This window comes from Hetaerina americana, unplaced genomic scaffold (genome assembly GCF_022747635.1).
Source record: "Hetaerina americana unplaced genomic scaffold, ioHetAmer1.1.p SCAF_2, whole genome shotgun sequence".
Lineage (NCBI taxonomy): Eukaryota > Metazoa > Arthropoda > Insecta > Odonata > Calopterygidae > Hetaerina > Hetaerina americana.
The window spans coordinates 49,305,618-49,332,193 of NW_027286763.1; the positions used below are offsets into that span (position 1 = coordinate 49,305,618).

A 26,576-nucleotide genomic window follows, 5' to 3' on the forward strand; every position below is an offset into this window, starting at 1 on the left:
TAAACCACGAGCTTTAGGGCAGGCAGCATCCAGTTCAAGCATCTTTTAAGTACCACTATCTCGGTGCCAGGATTACAAGCCAGAAATCCTACTTGCCGAGGTGCATAGAGCATTTGAGTATTGGTAAATGCCGCGGAAAGTGACATCTGTGAGCGAAATATTACCATAGTTGACAACATATGAGACACTTTTAGCCAGAATAACGGCATAAAAAAATCACCCCGTCTTACATTACAAAGTTAAGCTTTCGAATTAGATTTTATCCTGGACTCTCATTGCTGTAGACTAATTTCACCCCACATGATCAGCAAGTACTACGAAGCCCGGACTACTGAGTATTATTATTAATCCCAACGATATTTTTATTGTTAATATTATTATGACCAATGCCGGTAAAAATTATTCGGTATTTATATGTGTGTAATAAATAAATGTAACCAGGTAGATAGATAAATAGATGGCCGTCTTTATTTTGGGGCGAGATTGAAACTCTCTTCTATCGAGGTAGGGTGATGTACCTGATGCAAAAAAAAACCCCTTTTGCCTGAGTATACCTTTCTGAAATGGGGTTACGTCCTTTATGCTTGTGCATACTTTATCGTCAAATAGAGTGATGAACTTTATTTTAGATAGATGATGACAAAAATGGTTTGAGATAAAGTTCGGATGTAGTACCCTACCGACCCCTGGTCCAAGTGCCAACCCCTTGTCGTCATTATTCTTTCCTCATCTCCCTGCCTTCCCCTCTTCAGCAGGGGAAGCTGCGCGTTCAGGGAAGGGGGTCGCGGAACAACTGTACTGTGAAATCCGTGACTGGGCTCTGAATTTTTTAACAAGGGTTGCGTAGTGAGTAATGAGGGGTTCCCAGTCGTGGGACCCCATTCGACCCGGGAAAAAAAAGAAAACTTTCCGACGCTCTTCGTGAAAGATTCATCGTCACGTGCGCCCAAATCCATTCACGAGAAATTGTTTTTCTTTAATTATTTCGGAAAAGGCTATGTACAACCGAGGGTTGTAATTGGACTTGTTTGTCATTCAAGGCATAGGTGGCTCTTCTTCCCCCTCTGTGTCACTCGTTATGTAGGGAGAATTGAAGTGTCGGTTCTTCAAAGTGATCCATCTAGGATGCAGTAGTTGTGGGCTTGGTTACTTTGCCAGGCATGTTAATTTATTCATTGATCCTCCCCCCCTCCATCCGACAATTCACAACAGTCAATACTGGACCCAAATTCGTGCGAAATAATGTCTCTAGGTGTTGTTCGTGAGATTTACTTCTGCATACGTATGTAATTACTTAGATTCGGAGGGTTAATTTGCAGTTTTGAGAAGTCAAACTAATTCCAGTATTCAATGTCAGAAGTAAATACTTCTTTTCTTGGTGTAGCATCTTAGAAAGCTACATTTGACACGGTTATAATAATTAGATTATGGACATTTATTTAGTATTCAACGCAATATTATTAAGTATCATATTATTATATTTTGGTATTCTTGAATTCTTGAATCAAATACAAATATGCAGCAATTTCAAAGTGTAAAAATCATTCGCCTTGACTGGGATTGATTTTTACACTTTGAAATTGTTGCAATGAAATGCACATTAGCGGATGACTCCATTAAAAGTTACTGTTGCGGCATCTCCCGCAGTTTCTTTGGAAAATACAAATATGTCTAATAATGAAAGCCATTCTAGTACCTATTGACCATTTATTGAGTCTGTAAAATGTTAAGGAAAGGAAGAAACAAAGGAGATAAAGAAAAATAAAGACAAATAAATTATTATAGTATTTTTTCAATTTTTGTGTGAACAAATTCAGAAAAGTGACGTAATTAGTTCAATAGTTTCAGCCTCAACTTTGTGGAAGTTCATTTTAATAAATGAAAAAGAAACACTTTGTTCCAATCCACCACTTTATTACAGGTACAACTAGTTTCGACGAGGATGACGCCGTAGCGTCGAAACTAGTCGTACCTGTAATAAAGTGGTGGATTGGAACAAAGTGTTTCTTTTTCATTTATTAAGTGACGTAATATTTGTTATTTAATTGCATTTTCCTTGTTTTGGTCAATTGATCAATATTTTTAAGGGACCCTGATAACATGAGGTTTCATAATCTCTCCCACTAATTGTCAGATATCTCTTGTTATACAAAATGCCTTTGCATTGATTGTTCTAGCATGTTGCAGTGTTTTAAATTTTATTAATGTAATAGCCATTAAGTTAATGAGTAGTTATATAAATTACTAAGTATTCTGTATCGCTCTTCTCACATCTAGGAACTTGTTTGCCTGGAAACTGTCGAAGGATGGTTACCAAGATAGTAATGGTTGTCCTATACCAGAAGGGAGTGCTCCAGGCTGGAAGCTCTTTGGAAAAGTTCCTCCAAGGCAGAATCCAGTGGCCAGAGACCCAGCTATTATTGCCGAAGAATTTCAGCAGGTAACCTACAATCAATAAGACGAAAGAATAATAATTGCCATGATGTGACTAACTATTATAAGCTTTTAAATTTAAACATAAATCATCGATCTACCACTGTTTTTTCAAGTATTAATATGGGTTTTACAATTCACAATGCATCCATCATTATTGGTAATTCCACAATTTTTCAATTTTGCTAGTTTTCACTCTTGCTTGCATAATAATGGGTTCTTGATGATTGATTTTAAGTTTCAGAAGTAAATATCGAGTTCAGAATGATATAATTGGATTAATAGTTTTGTATGATCTTATCACTTTGATAAATACCCTTACCTTTTATGGTATGCTAAGTTGATGGAATTTGTGTTGACAGGTGTATAGGAAAGGAAAGCTTTTGGGTTTTGCCCAGGAGGCTTATTTTAGAAGGTAGATCCCTAGTAACTTCAAGTGGTGAAAGGCTGGTTTGTGTGTGCAAATCCCTTCCTGGAAAAGGGATGATTTCCCGTGGCCCACTTGAAAGTGTTGCTTAGCCTCACAAGGGTTGGTAGAATTGACCTTTGGGAGAATATAGCACGTCTCAGATCAGAGAAGTGAATGGGCACTCAGCCCAGCAAGGTTTTCTCTCATTGGTACCTCTGCCAGTCAGCTTACCTTTACCTCCCCTGATCCCCTTCTTCTCCTTCCGTGCCCACTTTTCCTGTTCCATCACACATCTGAGTGCCATGGATTTTGCTTTCCTCTAAAATATATATATATATATATATATATATATATATATATATACACACCTTTGAATCAACTCATAAAATAGTAAATATTTAATCATATTTGAAATGTATGCATCATACACATTACATATCTTTGTAAAATGTCTTTTGAAATTATTGAAAGCATCAAATTTTCATGGAAATAAGATTAAAATGAAATAAATAGTGTATTTGTGTATGGCCACTAAATAAAATGCAAAACATGGCCTTACACTTAAGGCCATACTCTTTTTTATTAAAGAAAACAGCCGAGTCAAGTAGGTCTCATCAGAGGGGAATATCATATCCATGCTTTGGGTAGGGGTTGTAAATTGGGGGAGAAGGTTGGCTGTTAGTTGTTGGGAAGGAGAAGTTAGGATGGTTTAGCTTTTGGGTTTAATTAGTGAGGAGTGTACCCTTAGGGGTAGTAATCCTCCCTTTATGTTTTAAGATACAAATAAGTGCTGTTTCATAGTTTAAATTTTGATGAAATTTATGATAAAATAAATTTAATTTCCACACCTACCTAGGCCAAATCAGCTTACTCAGATTCAAACCACAAAACATCCAATTGCTGTAACAAGGGTCGCACCATCAACATGCAGAAATTAGAAGCAGCATTTTCAAATGGCCACATAATCCCCAATGGCCTGGACTGGGGAGGCAAACCGGTGACTGTCACAAACAGTACTACTGCACTCATCCTCGAGAATCGTCCACCCAACCTCCCTGCCAAATCTGCCGAGGAGGAAGAGAGGCACCGTTTGGAGTACCAATCCATGCTAGAGGCTGCAAGGAAGAAAGGTAATGCAGTTTTAGCATGTCTTGTATCACACATTTGGGTAAAGCCATTTAATATGATGTTTGACTTGAAGATTTTACTTTGTTCATTTTTATGCAATTTAGTTTCCAACTAAATGGTTTATGTTTTTGACCTCATCATTAATTAATTTTTCTGTATGCTTCCCCCAAAATAATGTAATTGTAGTGTGAACAGACATTAATCAAACATAGTATGTACATGAAAATATGCATTACAGCCAGCATACCTACAAATAAATATAGAAGACGATGGCTTATATTTTAAATTAGATGCATTGTCCTCATACTTGTTCATTGGTTTGCATTTTAAATTAGATACATTGTCCTGCTGACAGTTTTCTCGAGACTTCTGTGGAAACAATTATTTTTTGGTATACAATTCTAAATTATGTCAATAATTAAAATGTGTAGAACAAGCTATTACAATTGGTGAATTTGTTCAATAATTAATTTTCACAATTGTTTTATAAAAATAAATATCTTTGCCTCACATTTCATGTTAAGCACCTGTGTTTTACTCTACTTAATAATTGACAGTTTTCCCTGTGTTAACATTTTGATTCTATAACTAAATAAAAAAAATACTAAAAACAACATCTTTTATCTCAGACATATTTTTTGCTCTCTCTCAATCAAGGCAAGGCAAAGTATTAGTAGCATAAAGTCATTGTGCAGTGCTTGAAGTTGATGAAATGAATAGAATCTGTTGTTTCCCATGCAGATCTGAAGGAAGCAAAAAAGCGGAAGAAGCAACTACAGCAGCAGCTCAAGTTGGAGGAGCAATTAGCTCATGCCGTACGTGTGTGGAATTCGGAAATTCTTCCTAAGTGGGACACAATGTAAGTGTTTGAAATTTAAGGGATGGGTGAGTCACTATGTCCTCTTGTTATTTTCCGACACTGACCATACTATTCATACTACCTGGGAATCTATATTTTCATAAGTACCTAGCGATTCACAGGCCCTTTTTATTTGATCATATGTTGCTCTCATTTGTCAAATGAATATGCCCAACTACTTATTGTATCTCTTGTTTCAGAGCATTTGAGACTTAGTCTGATTTTATTTATTTCTATGAATGCTTTTAGTGAAGTTGCAAATTGATGCTTAGCCTGAGTTAATGGGCCTCGTGTCAAATGCCAGGTGCTCATGACAAGGGCAGGGATTATTTAGTGATGAGAATTGGGATTCGAATTAAATTGTATTGATTTTTAAATTTTACAGTTTACATGTATTGATAAAGATATCTCTCTCCTAGTTTTTACAAAGTTATGAAATGAATTAGAATGTGAAAGAAACGAAATAAAAATGTTTCTAAATACATGCATGAAAGAATAATATAGTAAAATCAAAAACTCAAGTTTGAATAAGTTAAAATGGTTTCAGTAATCTTTTCACTGGAAATCTTTCTCTCAAGCACATGAATTGCCATTGTATTCCATCATAGATTTTTCCAGTTTTCGTAGTCTCTTCTGATGTTTTACTGATATAAAAATAAGTTTTAACAGTATTAGTGTCATTAAGAAAGGCTTCAGAATTGAAATGGTATTTTCTAATTTTTTGTTGCCTTGTTATGAAAGAAATAAAAAGTCATTTAATTTAATGTTATGATAGTTTAAATGTAATTAATTTTCTTTTTGATGGAGGCCTTTTATGGTCATGTTCATTTTGCGAATGATAATCGTACTGAAGTGTCATTTGACATACTTAATGGTAAATAATAGATTCTGATCTATTGTGAAATATGCCACGTTTGTATTTAATGAGTGACCATATTTTAATTTTTTTTACATGATACTAATCATGAATTTTTTACATATTCATCCAGGAAAAACTCTCGCAAATCCAGAGACCTCTGGTGGCAAGGAATTCCACCAAGTGTTCGAGGAAAAGTTTGGCGGCTTTCAATCAGCAATGATCTTAATATTACTCCAGAATTGTATGAAATTTGTGTTAGCAGGTATGGATCATTTTAGATTAAATCCTAACTTTTTTCATATTCAGTTAATGATTATTAATCAAAGTATGCTTGATATATTTCATTTCAATAGTTTTTTCTCTGAAGTGAAGTTTTTTCTCGCTCAACATTATTTGCTCAAAAGTTAACATCATAATCCTTAAGTTATCTTGGAGCAATATATTTTTTTGATCTTGGAATTGAGCGTATATGACTCAAGCATTCGGGAATAAAATTAATGAGTATACAACCTGCCATTGCTCTACTGATTCCCAGTTTTTGAAAAAACTTCACAACTTAATAGAAGCTTTCAAAATACTGTCAGAATCACCATATTCAATGTATCATTTGACACCATTAGGCATACTTTTTCTTTGATGTAATGTTTGTAGTCAACAAATATTATCTGGTAAATAATGTAAGTAATCAAGTTATTAAACTACCACAACACTTTTGCTAAATTAGTATGTATGAAGTAAAGAGAATCTTAAGAAATCTGCACATTCTAATTAGTGCAAGTTTTTTGAAAATGCCTTCATGATGGAGAATTTATTTTGCCCAAGGGAAAATAAGAATGGATTCGTGTAATGATAAACTGGACTAAATGAGTGATATAATTATTCCAAGGGGAAAAATGTAAGGACAATTTATTTTGCATAGACTTTTTTATTTGTCAACACAATCTTATCTTAGCTCAATACTTTTCCCAGTATTTCTCCGACTTTTTTAAACCGAAAAATTGATTTATCGAAATAGTTTGATTTTGGGAGGTCACTGGGGTACAGAAGTGGTGAATGCGGTGAATGTTGTTAAAATTTTTACTTTAATTCCATAATTTTCACCATTAAAATAGTGCAGGTGTGCATCTGTGCATTTTCTTGATCGATGAGAAATTTGTTCTTTGCATGCATCTCATAAAACCATGGCCATCACCTTGTCATCCAATTTCACTGTCTTTGCCTTCTTTGATACTGGATCACCTTTATAAAGCCTCTGTTTTGACTGTTTATTTGCCTCCAGAGTGTAGTATTGTATCCATGTTTCATTCACAGTTATGTATCTATGCAGAAACTGATCAGGATTGCGATAGAAAAGTACCATACCACTCTCTCTCTGAATTGACAAAACAATTGCGTTTATTCTGCGCTGAGAGAATATGTGGCACCCATCATGCCGAAATTTGTTTAACTCCCAATTTTTAATACAAAATTGAAGTGTTGTTGTTGATATCATAGTTGGAGCATGCCAAAAATATAAACTCAATGGCCAGTGCATCAGGAATGGCTGTACATGATTTTTATATTACATGGGGGACTCGCCCAACTCACACACCTTGCACAATATTGCTTTGCAATCCAAAATTTCAGAGTGATTATTTTTTCTCTAAATTGTGGAGGAATTGTTTAGCCCATGGCACTCTCAGACTGATAGCCCTCAAATGGCATTTGAAAGATGTACCCATGCCATATGGTAAGCACTATGCCACTGCAAAATTGGAAAGCAATGATGTGCAATAAGACCAGTATATAAAGCAAATTAAAGACAAATGCATACCTCAATTTAATAATGATGTACAGATCCAGTCTGGTTTATTAGCTGGCACAAAAGCCCTCAAAATGATTGAGTAACAGTTGATTGTAAATGAAAAATCTTTGAAAACAAGAAGGGTAAAATTGAATAGTTGAAAATATTAAAGGGCGAGCATTAAATAATAAAATTTATGGATTATCAATGCTGTGCAAGAAAAATGCATAAACAGCAGTGAATTGAAATTGAAATTGAAAACTATAGAAATTATCAGACCTGACTTTTATGCTAGGGTTAATTGATCACAGCAAACACAATTTGCTTAGCAGTTGTACTTCATTAATGATTATGCTTCCATTTAGTCCCATGATTTATTTTCACTCGGGCTGAAATGCTTTGTTGCCCACTTTTAATTGATGTGTGAATGATAGGTAACTTTCTTTCTTTTCAGGGCTCAGGAAAGATTAAAAGCTGCTGAAAATGGGTGTAATGGGAGTGTTTCGTGCAATGGGGTTTCATCGGAAGGGGAGGGCTCTGGAGGCCAGAGTATGGACAGTGGTTGGGCCACAGCAAATGGTGAATCAGAAGAAGGAGGAGAGAACCCAGATAAAGAATCCAGTGTGGAATTAATCCAACTTGACATATCTCGCACCTTCCCTCACCTCTGCATATTTCAAGAGGTTTGAAAAATTCTTCTCCAGTCATATCACTGTCAACATTTCATATATCATAAGCATTGGGAATCCTGTTGACAAGTATACATTTTGAAAGCATGTTGGCTCTAAAATAATACATAATCACTTTACATTACAGAAAAATAGAAATGTATGTGTGATTTATGAAAATCACAAGATCATTTAATGCAGTACCTTGTGAATTAATATTGATTCTATAAATATATGAGTTGATTGCATAAAAAATATTGAATTTTTTTATTTGTACATAGGTATGACAATTTCGGTGAGGCATACCGCAATACCTTCAATCCATCTCAATACTGCTGTCAAATACAAGAAATCTCATAAAAATTTAAATGCAGTGAAGTCTCAAATCCATGTCCTAATTAATAAAATAATATCTAATTAAACCTGAATAGCTTTTTGGATTGGTTTCCAGGAAAAATCATTCTTACTGAAATACTTATATTTTTTTCAGCCTGAAATTTGAATGAAATCTCCACACCAGAATAATGATTCATATTTTATCACACTTCAGATGTATTTTCATTAATTTTTATATTTTATTATTGCGACCCAATTTACTCTTATATTTCAATGATCTTCAATGAACCTGTATCTTAATATTAACTGGGCAAAGTGTTATTTTCCCGCCAGCAGAAGTGACTTTTCTTAATTTTAAATTATGAGTCAACTGCTACTGAGTCATAGTTTAACATATTAGTTACCATTCAATGATGTGGTGTATTTTGAAAGGAATGAGGAGAACGTTGAACATTGAGTAATAATTGGAAAATCTTGGAGAAGCAGATGTAAATGTAGGGTGTTAATCTAAACTCATTGGGAAAATAAATGACCATTATAGGCTATTGGCATACTAAAAAGAATTGGAATCTCTCTTTGGTGTGTTTAAATACACATTAATTACTTTTAAAAATTTGGAAATAGGTTTTGCTATTCTAAAGATTTTATTTTTATTAGGGAATTATATATCTATTATAATTTTAGGGCAATTATTAATTTGAACTCTGACACCAATTTTATTGACAAGTAATTATTGTTATTTTCATTATTGTAACACTGTGATATGTTAAATTTGGAATGCATCAAAATAATCTTTTAAGTTGTAATAATATTCTAAACCTCAATTCGATGTAAACTGGAATTTATTTCCACTCATTCCATGACAGTTTTAAATTTTAGAACATCAGAAGGTTTTGCTGTAACATTAAGGAATTGCATGGAAAGGGAAATGGATTGAGATGGTGCGGTGGCTATTGTATTGGCTTTTCACACAGAGGGTCCGGGTTAAAATCCCTGTGATGCTGAATATTTTTCAGTGGTATCTCGATCCCTACTTGAGGTGCTTTGTGGAGGGCACTTTGAGTGAGTACACCGTCTGTCGGATGGGACATAAAGCTGTGGACCCCTTGGCACCTTTTTTAAGAGTAGGCTAATGCCGTCGCCGGGTTTCTCTCCACCCTTCATCTTTTCTTATCCATTCCCAATGGTGCAAATGACCTTGGCTGTCAGTTGCCTCCCCTAAATACCACCACTACTACTCAATTGGAAGGGTTCAATCACCCTTGTGTTGAGTAAATCATTGTTTGCATAGTTAGTAAAAGCAAATCTATGATTCATTTTGGTCTTAGTGCTTCTTACAGGAAAAGATATGTGCTTTATTTTTTGGTTGTGTATACACTGGAAGCAGTTGCATCCAAAATTTGTGGCAATAGTCTGCCTATGAAATGACTTGCTCTCTTTCATATATTTCATGGGTTCCCCCACCTTCCCCCACCCATTTGGAAAACCTAACCCCATCATCCCTTACCCTTTCCTCCTGGTGCTGCACCCCCTGTCACACACCTTTTTGGTCGCTCGCAGGGTATTGAGGTAAATGTAGATATAATCATGGCAAATGAAGGTGAGCCAAAGCCAGGCATCAAGATGTTTACAGACAAGCTCTATTTTGGCTTAAAAGTTATGTTAAAGAAGTGTTTAAATAAAGTTATTTTAATGAGTGATTTATAAAAAAAGGAAATGTTTTGCCTATTATTATTTGTAAGTTATTGATTACACTCCTCATTATAAATACTGTTGTACATGGGCATCTTACAAAAGGGAAATTTGGAACAAGTCAAGCATTGGATTAGAGTAAAGGCTGGCCATTTTAATCTTTCAAAGGTTTATTACCATTAACAACTAGGTGCAATCCTACCTTAAATAAGCGTGTGTTTTTTAGTATTACCTCTACAGAAAAGGCACTTCTGGTTGGATATGGAGTATGAAATTCTTTGAAATATTATTAGTGTACATTTGAGTTGTTTGGAAAGGAAGCTTAGACAAATAAATGCATTGGAAATATTAAGCTTGGAAGTACATGATACTTAAACTCCTTTGAAATTTTGCAAAATAAATTTGCATCTAGTTTTAAGAAGTTTAATAAAATGTTTAGGATCAATTAAATCAGTGTCTACTTTTGACACTTATTCACAAAAATCCCAATTACACAAATTGCTAATTCATATTTGGTTAAGCATAGTGTTATTTTATTACTATGTGTTCATATATTTGCAAGTTTTTGTTAACAATCTGTTTTATGCTTTCAGGGAGGTCCATATTATGATATACTTCACAGTCTCATCGGTGCGTATGTATGCTATCGCCCTGATGTTGGTTATGTGCAAGGGATGTCATTTCTAGCTGCAGTTCTAATTCTTAATATGGATGCTCCAGATGCCTTTATATGCTTTGCCAATCTTCTCAACCGTCCCTGCCACGTTGCCTTCTTTCGGCTCAAGGAATCTATCGTAAGTTGTCAATACTTCAAATTGGTTAGTGTCATGCTCTGAAACTAGGTTTTGTTTGTTCTAATTTATAAGAGTTCAAGAAATTCAACCGCACTATATTTGTACCATTAGATTAGATATTAAAATATTATATGTTTCTGTTACATCTATAGTATTCATGTGTGACGTAATTGAATAAGGGAGTAAGTTTTCACATCATTAGACATGGTAATTGAAATTTGTTTATTTTAATTTATTTAATGACTTCATTGGAGTGAGATTGGGACCCTTCTTCCACCTAACCCCTTCATATTACTTCAAAGACAATTACAAACACCCTAGCCATAGGTGGAGGAAAACCAACCTAGGCGGGAATTGAACCCGTGACCTCTGAGTTGACAGGCGAGGATGTTGCCCCACCACCACCAAAGCCGGCATTTTTAAGAGAAATTTGCTATCCCTCAATGACATCATATAATGTATGCTTTTTTATTTTAAACATTGCTTAAAAAATACTTAAGAACTATGGATTGATTATGGTGCTGCAATACATGTTGTTCTCAAGAAAAACTGATATCATGTGAGCAATTTTATAAGGGTTGTAACAGTGCTAACATAACAATACCTGCCTTTGTATGAATGAAATTAACTAGCTTGTGTGAAAAACATTGGAAACAGAGTAGTTTCAAAAATTGGTACTGCAGAACTAATTCTAAATAATTGTTAGAGTTAATGTTTCACAAATTAAGAAATATACCTTACAGTGCTTAAAAACTGTATATTCACATCTTATCTGTTTATGAACTATGCATAAATGGAATTTCCTCAGTTTAATTATTTAAAAATTCCTCTTCCAAAAAATTAAAGTCATCACTCAACATTAATGTATGGGCTAAGATGACACATTGACTCATGCAGTCACAGCAACCTCCTTAATTCGAAGATTGACTGTTATAGTGCCACTGATAAAATGTAATTGCATATGTGATATTCATGGAACAAATAATATATGTACATCTTACAGCTTTTAAAAGATTTAGCGTGATTGATTAGTCATTTAATTTTTCCTTTCCATTACAGATGGAGGCTTACTATGCAACATACAAAGAATTCTTTCGTGAAAACCTCCCAAAATTATGCCATCACTTTGAGCAGCAGGGCCTCTCTCCAGACCTGTACCTCTTGGAATGGCTTTACACTGTTTTCTCCAAGGCAATGCCATTAGACATTGCCTGCAGAGTGTGGGATGTTTTCCTTCGGGATGGAGAAGAGTTCCTCTTTCGCACTGCCCTAGGTAATTATTATCCTCTGGTATTTCATTCCTACTTTAAATAATGTTCATAATCATCAGCATTCCATTACTGGAATGCCGGCTGTGTTGGTCAGTGTTTGGCAGACACACTCCTGTTCCAGGAGACATCTTCAGGTCAAAGTGGTGTTTGCAAAATTTTGGGTGGTATTTGTAGTTGGTCAATTAGGGGCTCATGGGCTCTGATTGGGTATTATTCGTTGAACTTCTACCATCTCCCGGTGAGTAAGTGTGTCCATCCTCCACATTGAATATCTCTAGTCTCTTCATTATTTATATGGCCTCCTTGATGACTATTGGGAAGTATCTGTTGTACCTAAGCACGTCTTTTGATTATATAGGTCTATTACATGCCTAAGTTCCAACTATGCATGTTCTAAAATGGCAGTACTGTGAAATTAGTTTTACTACTTTGAACCCTGGAGTTCTTTTATGGGTTATATGCTCCGATATGAAAGAAAATAACCCGTATCCTAAGGGAACACAATGTGATGACCAGATTCACATCGGTGAGAAAAACCGGAGGTATGCTGCCTCTCCTCACACATTAAGAGGCATATACAAGGTGATATGCTTGTGTGGAAAAGTGTATATTGGACAAATAAGAAGATCAGTACAATACAGAATGAAAGAACACCGGAGGGCAAAGCAGTAGAAATAATATTGCATTATGTCATCATAGAATGTGTTGGCAGAACCTGGGCACATCATAGGCCAGAACGGTACTACATCAATCAAAAGAAAACAGGGATACTTCCCGAAAATCATCACAATGGATAGGCTTTCACTGAGACATGGAGGCACCTGGGCTGACCAGAGTGAACAATCCCCTTATGGACTATCTATGTATACTGACCAGAATCCTGAGAATGTCGCTTTGACCTGGAGATGCCTCCTGGAAAAGGGGTGAAACTATTGGCTGCTTAGTGCTGATGGGTTTTTATCCTATACTCGGCAAGAATGTAAAGAATTGTGCATCACGTGTGTATGTTGAAGGAGTATTAATACATGTCTTTGCATTTCCTGGTTCTCCATCTGTGTTGGTTGTCTTTTGGTGATGACAGTTTTACTGGCCATCCTGCCTGCGTCATCAGGTGGAAGGTGGACCTGAAGATGCAGGCAGGATGGCCAGCAAAACTGTTGTCACCAGAAGTCAACCAACACGGATGGAGAGCCCGGAAATGCAAAGGCAACAATTCAACGCTGCGGAAACCTTTGCAAATGTATTAATATAGTTAACTGGAATGACTATCATACCAAAAAACCACTGCATACTCACCACTACATAAACTGAGTAGTAATTATTAAGTACTTATTTCTTTGAGTGAGAATACCGCTTTGGATAATTACTCCATGATGGGAATGATTTCTTTCATTGACACTCGGGGCCTACTGATATTCTCCTGTATTATAGCTTGTTAATGGGCTTGTCTTCCCTGAATGTTAGTAATTAAAAATTCAAAGACATGTCATGGCATGCTTGACAATCATGTCGATACTTTAAAAAGTCAACAACTCCAATGTGAGCCTCCAAAACTACAAGAGAGGTAATCTCTGTATCATAAACAGGATTTATATTTGGGTGAGTCCTCGAGACTTTTTAAAACTTCATGTATTAATTCATTATCTGCCCATGAATGCAAATGCAAGAGGGGAAAATATTGAAATATTTGCACTTGTAAATTTAGCAGAGTCTATTGAATTACATTGAGGAAATGAGGTAGTCATAATGGTAGCACAAAACCTTGAAAACTGAATTTTTATCCTTAGAAATCTGGAATCAGAAACCATCTAATTACTGGTGTGGGATGTATGGAACAAAATCAAACCTATTGTGCTAATTAAATTTCACACTAACATTATTCACCACTTTGGGTTACTTATCTCAAGTCTTGGCAAGTATGTATTTGTAATATTAAAACAAACAGGAATTTATTAATTTTACCAGTGAAGTCACTTAATTTATTCATCATCAATTAAAAAAAATATTTCATCAAAAACATTTTATGCATCTACATAATTGGTAGGAAGGTTTTAATTATCATTTGATATCTGCTCAGCCAGTTTCATCAGCATTAAAGTTGTTCTTGAGTGAAGAGCTTTGAGCTATTTAGCATGGTAGAAGTTGTCTACTCTTATGTATTTCATGGGAAACATTCTCTGATTTCCCAGAAACACATAAATGCTGTTCGATTGCCACCTTGAACAATCCACAGTTAACCAGCATTTGACTTTAAATCAATTTGAAACTCTAGAGCTAAAGTGCAAGCTTCTGTAATTGAGAGGGGAGCAGATATGTGAGGAGCACTTCATATGGAGTAAACTGGTCTATTGGATGGGATGGTGTTGTGGATACCTTGAAGCTTTTCATTAAGAGTATGCCAATGCTGATGCCTGGTTTCTCTTCACCGATACCTAATTCCCTGAAAATCCAACCTCTTAACAATTACCCACCTATTCCTAATGGTGCAAACAGCCTCAGTTGTCATTTGCCTCCCATAATAAATGCTACTATTGGATCAGATAGAAGGGCATCCTGGGCTTGTGTCTGTTTTAAGTAACAATCAGCTGTTTGTCACAACCCCTAATTTGCTATAAACAGACACATCTATACCAGTTCAGACATAAATTTTTTAAATGATTTTATATTTTTTCAATCTCTTTTTATTGATTGTGGACTAGGTTGATATTAGAGTTACAAATTCTTTGCAGATGTCAGTTTTTGATTTAACCCCTGTGTGACTGCTATGATATTGCTACATTGAGTAGGTAAAGGTTCACTCTGGATGAAAATGCATTTGGAATTGAATAAAAACTTTTTGATTTCACAGATTTTTATGGAAACCTTAAAATGAGTGCTTAGTGAAGATGGGAAGGTTTATTAATGAATGGGTTTTATTTTATAAAACTGAGGCTGATTATGAGATTTTACTATAATAATAAGATATGTTGTTCCCAGCATAACTTTATGGAATTTACTTAACATATTGAAATTAAATTATTGACTTTGTAATTCCGCACAATTTATTTAAAAATACGACTCAGATTTCGACATTGAAAGACGACATCATCAGGTTACCTGAATAATTTGTAGTAGTGGATTTTGATGTTCCGCTAAGTTCTGACGTGTATGTATCCAAAATTGTTTTGTTCAACCATACCTATGACCCATCAATTGTGGTGGCTCATGCAGAGATCCTCCTTTAAAATGTACATAGTTTGAATAAGGGGTGTTGGTCAAATGTTTGGAAAAATAGATTTATTTCAGATATTGTTATAATGCCTGAAAATTCTTCAAAGTGCAACCCTTGAGCGTCGACACACTTTTTCCAGTGGCTTTTCCATGGCTTAAAGGCTGCCTGGTAGGCGGATTCTGGAAGGTCCATAAGGGTATGCATGCAAGCTTCTTTGACGGCACTTAGGGTCCCATGGTGGTGTCCTCTGAGGGAGGATTCCACTTTTGGAAATAGGAAATAGTCTGCTGGTGCCAAGTCAGGATGGTAAGATGTTTGGGGATTCATCTCGATGCTGTTACAGAAGGTCTTAGCAAACAGTCACTGGACTCCACTCTCGGTTGTCCATCAAGACCTTCAGGATGAGTTTAGCACAGATCTTTCGCATCACTAAATTTTCAGTGATAATGGTGTGCATTGTCATCTTATCAATTCTAATACGATCTGCAATCATGCACACACTTAAACAACGGTCTGAATTCAGCACCTCACGCACATGTCATGAAAAAATTGTCACCGATACTTTTTATACAAACCTTGTAATGTTGATGCTTTGAAATTCAGTGCAAGTATTTTCTTCCCCAGGTGTACTCCATTTGAATCAGGATCTGCTTCTGAACCTAGATTTCATTCGTGGGGCACAGTTTCTAACACGTCTACCAGATGACCTCTCATCAGATCGACTTTTCCGATCCATAGAAGCTGTGCGCATGAACATAGGCAAGATGAAGTTCTCTGATGTGCTGTCACAGCATATGGAGCAGTGCAAGAGGGAGGGACAGCAGGGCCTTCGTTTGACCTCTACGCAGCCTAATCCAAGTTGAATTGGATTATTTCTTTAATTTTTTTTTTAATCTCATAATCATTTCTCATTTGTTTATATTTTATTCTTCTCCTTAAAGTGAAACAAGGCTGGTTTTAATGCCTCTGATCTATATAACATAGGTCATAATTAAATTTGTACCTTTAGTTTATTCTTTTTGGGCTCTCTTGAAGCTGTTACGTTCATGGACCATGCTCAAGTCATCCTAAAAGAATGAATGGATGACCTTTTATGCTGGTAAAACCAAAATAGTATCTTCCAATCAATAGATATTATTCTGTGCTGTTTTTTGACACATTAATTCCTTGAGGCATTATTTTAAATGTCCTGTTGTGTTTGGCTTGGTATAAAGCATGTGTGTGTAAATGTTGAGTGAACGCTGATTGATATTGCCCATGATTAAAGCGTTTTTATTGAGGCTCGTGTCTTTTATCATAGACAGCCTTAATTTTAGAGAGATTAAAAATTATTAATTTTTATCATCTGTTACAACTTCAACTTTATTACACAATTTGGGGTGTGAGGATGGAGGGAGTGGTACAATAGATGAAACAAAGATGTACATTGACAAAATCTGTGATATTATCAGAAATATACTGCATTCCTATAGGATAATATAATGACTGTTTCTTTGGCAGGTGTGATAAAGTTGTGAATTATATCTATCAATATTTATGCCTGAGCAGAAAATATTTAGGCAGAGATGGACATTTTTCATTTAAGGTTACTTAGGTTTAGGGCATGGAATTTCATTTATTTGAAATTATTGCATATTCATACCTCAATTTGAAGAAATTGATATGTTCATAATGATCTATTTTAATTGTATTATCTAATGCTACATATTAATTTGCCACAGTAAATAGAAAACTCAATATTGTAATGTCTAGTACAATTTTTTCATGTAGATCTGACTTTTAAAGTCCTGGGACGAGATATCTTCTAAGTACCATCTTAGAATATCTACAATCAGTCCAAGATATATTTGCTTACGAAACATTTTATATTCTTGGTTACTGGAACATTTTATTTCAATGACTTATGAGCTTAGCTTGGTATATAGTTGTTTATGAAGAAACTCATCTTCGAAATGCTAGCAAATCTTTGCGATCCAATTCCATGAGGATGTTATGAACTCACCTCAGTTTAACTCTTTGCAACTAGTTTTGCAATGGAAAAGAAATATTGTAATCATAAGATCTGTATATCCAGATGTACTATTTTTTCATATTATCCCTAGAATTTGCTTGTAGATGTTGCTCAAATAGCCTCTCTGCTCTAATGAAGATGTTAATTGTACAAACATAAAATAAGTAAATGAGTTGTATCTATTTGTTTATTTATCAACTGTTGTTAATGTGCCATGTAATATACCTATCTATGCTATTTGAAGAGAAATCTATTGATCACGTTCAATTATCAAATGTAATTTAAATAGTTTTATAACATATAGTTATTTTTAGCTTGTGTTGAAATATTTTTTTACTTTTTATCAATATATTTTCATTGGATTCATTTACCAAACCCTGATCATGTTAAAAAACTATCTTGTTTCAATTCTGTCATACATTATATAATGACTTAAATTACAACAGCAGAAAGTACCAATGAAAAACTAGAAATGGTTTTAGTTCATATTATCCGTCCAAAAACTTAATCCAAGTATGAATATGTATTTGGCATTAAATATCCTTAGTTTTTCCTGGCTTAACCCTTTTTAAAACTCCCCTGTATTTGCCCAAAAGGTCTGTTTGTACATTAGAGCCATTTCAAGGCTGTTATGCATTGTCCTTTGTGACTGATCAACATGTGTTGCCATCCAGTTTATATATATACATACATACACACACATATATGTTGTATTGTGCCTATGCAGTGTCCACATCAATTAATGCTTTGTGAGATGGAGTCCATGGAGAATGTGCACTGAACACAAAAAGTGAAACTACTCATGGAAAGTTATGTCCAATTGTCCATTAAATTTGTAAATAGTTTAGAATTTTTATATACCTAATTCAATATAATGAAACATAGAGTAATGTATACATTTTCAATCATGATGCAATTTTTAACTGTCTTCCTATTTAAACATACTTAGCAAACATGTAGCAGCAATGATATATAGCTGGAGCAATAGATATACCTCCCATTGCATATACCCTTTAAAAGATACCTACCAACATGATTTTCCATGGCAATATGATTACTGATGATTGTATGCAACACATAATGCATGTAATTTATTTATTCCCAAAATCCATCCAATATTTCCTAACGTTACCAAAACCTAAGGAGACAGTTTTTCTTGTTGAAAAATAACCCAAAGACTGTTACTTCCTTTGAAAAATTAAGCATTAAATTGTAAATTTCATTTTCTGCTCAATGACGTTCTTTGAAAGAGCATAAGCCTGTTCTGGATATTGCTGGCTCCATATTTCGTGAAATGGAGGTCACCTGTTTGGGTAAAATGTTGCACTTTCAGTTATGAACATTATTTCAGTTTGAATCTCTTGTAATGAGTCCAACAAATGTGTCTTGTGGTTATCTCATTGCCATCATTAAAATAAAGATGTTTACAATGATGGCTGACTGGCTGTTAATAACATTTATATTGTAAATATATGATTTTTAAAATACTTGTGTTCTGTACATTTGTGTATTTGTTTCATATTTATGTACAGGCAGCCTATATGTTGAATGTGTTCAAAAATTCAATAAAATTTGAAAGGAGTGAAATGGTTAATTATGTTTTGTCATATTTTCAGAAAAAACTGTTGATGGTGGGTGTGTTGGCTAGTCGAAAATGCCAAAAATTATCATATCTTTGTATTGACAAAGTGACATTGGCATTAGCGTTGTCAATATTTTCAGAAAGAGTGAACGTAGTATAGGTATTATATATGTACTGTTGTTTTCATGTGGTATTCAAAATCCTATTTATTGACCTCCCGGAATTTTCTGGCAGACAAAATTTGAATCTATGCATAACTTATAAGAGTCTATTCAAGGTATGATTCATTTTGCAGAGCTTATTACTGAATAGATGTATGCTTTTAAAAATTTAAGTCATCTGAAATTGCCAGTTAAATCTGTAAATATTTCCTATGGAGGGAAGAAGTTATGTTGTTGCATATCTAAACTTCTTAGGCTTTGATTGCTTGTAGATTTAAGTCAGTGCTAGAAGAGGCATTGTAAGTGTGGAGTGTAATAAAAAAAATATAGTGAGAAGGAATAAGAAAAGATGTCATAGCAATTAGTTGGTCTTACATCAAGGCCTTGTCACATCAGTAGCAAATGTGCATCCACATTAGGAGTTTCCAGGAGAATGATGTGAAAAAATAAGAAATCAATGGCTTCTCTGGCCTGCTAAGTAACCTGTTTGCATCAGATGAAGAGTCTATTGGAACTGATTCCATCATTCTGGTCAGTTATTGAAAGTACGTTGGAAGCATGTAACAACAGTTGCACTCTATTCATACCAGAATAATTAATGAATAGCTTTCCAAGTGTCCTCCCCTTTTTTCCTTTTGTCATCACCTAAACACATCCCTCAACTAATTGTAAGTTCTCTTGAGGCACCCCGCATCTCCCTTTTCCCTCTCCACCCTACAACTCCCCATTCCATCCCTGCTCACAGAGTTTTATCCACCTGACAGTTAAGCGAATACAGCTGTAACACTGATTTTTTACACATGGTGTAAGATGGAGGAAAACACCGACAGTCTAGCTTCCAGGTGACTGTGGCTGAGTTATGTCATTATTTTCTGAACTAAATAAGTCAACTTACTTTGGTAGTCATCAAAGTATAGCAGTCAGTAGGGTATTAATACAAAAGTTGTACATTGTTTCAAATTATTTATAATCTCTTTTACCAACTTATTGACCAAGTTATTTTGAATTACATCTGTAGTCTTTCATTTTTACATTGCCCAAATTGACGTAATGGCTTATTTGTGAGCACTTATTTGAATAATGAGGTCTTACCTCCTGTGATGACTACAAAAATGCTTTGAATAATTAAACTGCCAGAGAGGCAAAGCTGAAGGTGAATTGAGTAATTTGGAATGGTTGATTGACTTTATAATGGCTTGAAAAAGTCTTAATCAATCATTTAGCTTTTGAATTTGGGCAAGGGAAGTTTTACTTGGTTAGGTTATAATATATTTTACTTTAATAATAAATTAGCAAACGTGTACCTCTAGAATGCAGTTTTACATTCACACTTATTCTATTCCAAAAAATATCCCTGGAAGAGTGAGGAAAATTCCCCTGGTTAAGGTCTACTTTCTCAATTGCCGAGGGATGGCCATGCAGGTCATTTTTGAGGTATCATTTCAGATTCAATAATAATTGCCTACAAATAAAATTTTTATTTTTTATTGTCATGCTTGCTTGGAAACCATCATAATTAATAAAATCATAGTTGAATTTGGATGGCAACATTGTTATTAAATGATTTACCATTTGTGCCGCAAGTGTATGTGATTAATTATTTAATACATATGTATAATAGCCAATAAGTGATTTATAGAAGCTATATCAAAACTGAAAGGGATTTTATTATTTTTGGAGATCTTAATGTACTGCCAAAATTTCCTGTTAACATTTTCAAAACCTTTTGTAATGGTCCTGAAGGTCTATTTAGTGCATTTTCTAAATATATGAATGTTATTATTTGTGACCTCTTCAACTTACCCAATGCTAAATCTTTATCTAACTCTATTATGTTTAATGTAATTTGATATCTCTCTGAATCCATGGGAATTTTTCATATATTTTTTATGCCAATTGTGGGGTTTAAACCAGCTGTTCATTATGATTAAACCCTATCTAGTCCATGTCTACTGCTTTCCTCCTATGGCCATTCCTTGCTCGTAAACTGTAGTGCCCTACTTCACTTCTATATTTCTTTTTGCCCATCCCCCCATTTTAAGGCCTCATCACTATGAAATGTTTCCACCCGGGAACATCCTTAATTATTTCATCTAATTGGTTGTCTATCTCTTTCTTCCTTCCTAAGGTGGCATGTAGGCCTGGGCAATGGCCAAGTTCATTGGTTCCACTTTTTCTGGTACAAAATATTCTATCTGTAACCTGCTGCATATTTACCACGATTATTCCTGCGGTATTGTGCTTTTACTTCCACCCATCTCTGACTTTCTTTCCACTTGGTTTATATTACTCTTTAAAGATCACTCTAATAATCCATGCTATCCTTCCATCTCACCTTGCACAGTCTTAAAATATCTATATTTCCTTTATTTCTCCTTCTTTATTTTTCCTAATTTTCCTGCCCTCAGCATTCATTGTCCTTAAATTCCAAGTTCCCCAAGGTTTGGTTCTCTTCGTCATTGTGTTCGCTTACATTTTACAATGATTTTGTGAGATATTGACTGTGGAATTCTTGCATCTCCTGCTGATGGGCTCATCACACAGCTGCTTGGGCTGAGTCCTCTAGTTTCCAGGACTTATTGGCTCTACAGTGCCCATTATAACATTCCTGAGGTAAACAATTGAGGTATTTTTGTGTTACATTCCTCAGTAGTGCTTTTAATGTAGCATCATCACTAGTATGATATAATGCCACAGTTATCAATCTGAAGTTTGGCGTGATAGTTGAAGATAGCACTCTGAGAGTACTAAGCTTGTGGAATTCACAGATTGGTGTGATGGGGGCAGTTGGTTTCCCTGCACTACCTGCCCAAAAATCTGGAACCCAAAAATCACACAGCCTGGGTGAAATGGAGGGTGCTCAGAGGTTTATCCATGAATTGAATCTGAGCCCTCTGGTCAGTAGCCCTGGGCTTTACCACTAGACTACCATGTCCCCAGTAGAGGTTTTAGTAATAAAAAAACAAAGGATATATTATCACATTAACTCTGTAGTTACTGCTCGAGAAGTCATGACAATGCAAGTTAGAATTGCTCTTGTGTCCTATAAGGGATGGTTCAAAAGAGGGAGGTAAAAATATTGAGAAAAAAATATGTATAAGCATACAATCAATTAAAAATTAATGATCTTAGAAAATCCATGGCGTTGGCTAACCTTTAATGAGTGCATCTCATGTTCAATTATTGATTGAAAAGACTAGTTTCCATGAGACATGTGCATCATATTTTAACAAGAGAGAATATTCATTACTGATTTTAAAATATGAAATTTTGGTCATTTTAAGGTTGTTCAAAAAGCCTATGGAATGTTAGGTTTCATTTATAGGATTAGCTACAAGGGGCTTTTACTTTGGTTCTGCCTATACTAGAATATGGTTCTGAGGTTGGGAGTCTACTCTATGATTTTATAAAAATAGGCTTGAAAAGTGCCTGAAGTATTTTACTAGAATGAAAGGAAGTGTGGTTCAGATGTGATATTGACTCCTCTTTCATTAAAGAGTACAAGGCCTGAGTTACTAATGCAAAAGGAGAATACAGGCCAATTTTCATTTTTGTACAAAACATTAAAATATGTATTAATGTCTTCACAATTGTTGCCAATGACATACTCCCAAGTTCCTGAAGCTAACTTAATTAAACATAACAATTTCAGATATAGGATCGTAGATTTTTGCGGCGTTCAGATGAAAGACTCTCCATTCTCGGGATGTCACCGCGTAGGTTGTTTTTCTGACAACAGTTTCGCCCGTGTTTCAACGAGCGTCTTCAGGTCGAAGTCCTGAAGACGCTCGTTGAAACACGGGCAAAACTGTTGTCACAAAAACAACCTACACAGTGACATCCCGAGAATGGAGAGTCTTTCATAACAATTTCAGGTTTAACTTTGTGGAATTCCTTCATGATGAGGGTGAAAAAGAATCAGGATACAACAGATACTCTCCAAAAACAGAATCAAGACAGCTTTTTACAACACACAAACTTTAAAAAACATAATAGGTTCACCCAAAGAAAAAATTGACATAATGCTACAAAGAGGGGTTGAAAAACTCAATTGTGCAGACTGCAACACCATTTATATTGGACAAACAGGGAGGAAATTCGATATTAGGATCAAAGCACATCGTTCATGCTTCATAAAGAAAGACAACAGATACCAATTTGCCAAACATCCCTTAGATAAAAATCACACCTGTAACTTCACAGCAGACATTCTTCGCACTGAAATGAAACGACACAGGTTGAATGCTTTGGAGGAGTTGGAAATTTGGCAATCCCTTCAATCTCACAGGTTTGAGGTGGTCAATGAAACATTATATGGCTCCTGTTCCCCCTCCTAAAATTCATAAAAGACTTGAATATCTTTCTGCACCAAGCCAGTGATGATTATTGACCGTCTCTTAATAAAGGTTAACCATTGTAGACAAACACCCCCTAATTAAATGTAGAACACAATGTGTTTGTTTGTTTTTTTTCCACTACCATTTCTAAGAATGGTGGAGTGTTACATTGTGTTCTTCATTTAATGATCATTTAATTAACATAAACTTTCACAAATTTGAGCCATTAATTTTCCAATACATACCCTCACCCTCCCTTAGACCACTAATAGGTTGCTGCACCTAAACTCAACTTGCCCCCTCTCCCTTACTCCCCCTACCTTACCCCCTCTCCTCTCCCTTACTCCCCTCTTAAAGCCAGACTATATAAGTTGAGAAATGTTGATGTACATTACCTGATGATGATGCGCAGCATCAAAACCATGGTCATGAAATATTAAATCTTTATTTCAGTCGGCCAAGGGGTTGCAAGCATTGCTGAGTGAATTGGAAATTCAATGCGACAGATATGGGATGAGAATCAATATAAATTAAATAAAGGTCATGCGATTTTATAGAAATAAAAAGGCTAAGCTAATAATTAAAATAGGAGGGGAAAAACTGGAGCAGGTAGAACAGTTTACGTATCTCGGAAGTGTTTTGGACCAACACGGTCAAAGTAGTAGGGACGTAAGGAGAAGAAGTGCGCTGGGCAAAGAGGCTTTCACAAGGAGGAAGGAGTTGATGACAGGGACGTTGAGTAAGGATATTGAGAAAAGACTCGTAAAAACTTTGATATGGAGCGTAGCTCGGTATGGGGCGGAAACGTGGTCATTGAAGCAGGAGGCTAGAGGAAGATTGGAGGCTTTTGAAATGTGGGTGTGGAGGAGAATGGAGAAGGTGAAATGGACAGAGAAGAAAACAAATGAGGAAATACTTGGTATGAGAGGAAGAAATAACTCAGAGATGAAGAGGGACCTGATGTAGACTAGGTTGCTGGATTGTGTTTTCCTAGGAGTCACAAAATATTTATTTGGAAGTTGTGTCTATCCAAAAACCTCCCTTAAACGGTAGATTACGTAATAATAATAATATTGTGGAAGTTTAAAGTTTCTTTTTTACCCTAATTTATGTAGTAGGGTTATCTTTCATACCCTTTTGTTGGATAAATTATATGCCCTACAGCCAAATCACCAACCAGAATTGTAAGAGAAGCAAATATGCTTTCTTTTGAACTAGATTTTTTTATTATGAGTCTACCTATGGTTTAAATTAGAATGCAAAATGGTTTTTTTTTCAAATTTATACAATATGAATACATTATAACATTGGATGTATCATGTGATGTATCTGCTATATTTATATCAATTTTAGGAATTACCCTGTTTATTGTTTTTTCCTATACTTCTGTTGATTTATTTGTATAATGAGAAATGGGCAACTTCCCCTTCATATGCAAGAAAGTAGCATCCTGTGTAATAAATAATAATAAAAATAATACTGTAGGATCACTAGGTGAAATCCAATGAAGGTATGGAATGACATGGATACAGGGAATGCAATTTTAAAGGAGGTGATAAAGGGAAAAATATTGCATTATTAAGGTAAAGGAAGCATAAGGGTAAGTCTTTTAGATGACATGAAGGCAGGTAGTTGGTATGTAGAACTGGAGAAAAAAATGATACAGGGGATAAAAGAGGAAGTTTACTTGATACACAAGGTATAATATTCATTATGGAACATCCAAAAACTACCTTTGTAAGGTAGAAAATGCAAGTTTCAAAAGGTTAGAATCCTTTGCATTGCCTGGAATTTGAACCTAGATCCATTGATATCTTGCTGAGTGCTTCAGCCAATTATGCTACTGAGACATCCTCTTACATTTTGAAAATTTAAGGTCTTTAAAGTAACAAGAAGTTATGACAAAACACCATGCATAAAATGTCATGAGTAGTCATAGTAATGTGCCTTGCATCACAGTCCAAGAGATTAAAGTCAACAGACACGAAGGTGTTTTCCTTTTTTGAAAAATTCGAAGAATTGCGGTAGATGCCATCATAATAGCTTTAATTGAGAAGAAGAAGAGGAGTATGGAACAAATAAATTCTCTTGTTTGATGTGCTCAGCAAAGCAGATGTAAATTAGGGCAATACTTGGCCCACTCAATTGGCAGTAATCCAACATGCATAAAAAAGTTTAATAGTGTCCATTTGTTATAGAGGAAGGGTTTTGGAAAGTTATCTTGGCAATTTCTTCATCTTATTAAATGTTCATTGAATGAATTTCTGCCATTCTATAAATTGAACTATATTCAGAAAATACTGCTCTTGGATTCTAATAAGCAAGGAAATAATTATGAAAACTATTCACAGAGGAGCCAATAGAGTACTCTCATCTTAGTGAATTGTACTTTTAGATACTTAGAGATAATTTTTTCATGTGGGGAAATGGTTTCTGTGTTACAGATGAGCAATCCTTTGTCATGAAAAAGTGTTATTATGCAGTAAACTGGTTCACATTTAACCTAAGGACCATGAGATATTGAAGAAAAATGTATTGTATTGTATCCTTTCAGGTCTCATCTCATCAGGCAAGACTTAGAAATATAGTGTTAACCTGTGTTAATCCAGAATCTACCTTAACTCGTGAACTACCATGGACATTATTATTAATGGGCCATCTTTTTACAGTGCACTTGAAGGCGTAATGATAGTTTTTCCTTGTAATCCATTATGGCCAATGAGACACCAGACATTTATTGAATGATATAAGTTTTATTTGAGGTCAGGCATGACTCTAATAAGACAGGAAATTTGAAAGTAAAATAATTAAATCTTGGATTATATTTTAATCATTTAAAGCAGTGGAAGATTCATTTTGGAATGTTGGACTCTCATTTAAAGATCTTGGGGTGTCAATGCTGTCATGGAACTACAGCTATGGTGTGCGTACAAACATGAGGGGCCCTTTTGCTTACTGACTGTTTATGTATATTGTTTAAAAGCCATAACTTTAATTTGGCCCCATGCTGTATAGCAAAAATATTGCACTGCTAGGAGATCA

The 26,576-nt window shown here is 35.0% G+C and overlaps 1 protein-coding gene across 1 annotated transcript in view; it reads left to right on the forward strand.

The window, feature by feature from the left end:
• The window catches only part of LOC139688363 (TBC1 domain family member 14-like), a 125,757-nt gene extending 106,698 nt beyond the window's left edge, over nucleotides 1-19,059 (forward strand). Inside the window, exons 2-9 of the mRNA XM_071585897.1 lie at nucleotides 2,278-2,440; nucleotides 3,699-3,972; nucleotides 4,712-4,829; nucleotides 5,819-5,950; nucleotides 7,926-8,154; nucleotides 10,761-10,961; nucleotides 12,021-12,234; nucleotides 16,068-19,059. Of these exons, the coding sequence (XP_071441998.1) occupies nucleotides 2,278-2,440; nucleotides 3,699-3,972; nucleotides 4,712-4,829; nucleotides 5,819-5,950; nucleotides 7,926-8,154; nucleotides 10,761-10,961; nucleotides 12,021-12,234; nucleotides 16,068-16,306 (1,570 nt within the window). The 3' untranslated portion in view covers nucleotides 16,307-19,059. The remainder of the gene's footprint in view (nucleotides 1-2,277; nucleotides 2,441-3,698; nucleotides 3,973-4,711; nucleotides 4,830-5,818; nucleotides 5,951-7,925; nucleotides 8,155-10,760; nucleotides 10,962-12,020; nucleotides 12,235-16,067) is intronic.
• Nucleotides 19,060-26,576: the final 7,517 nt, after the last annotated feature.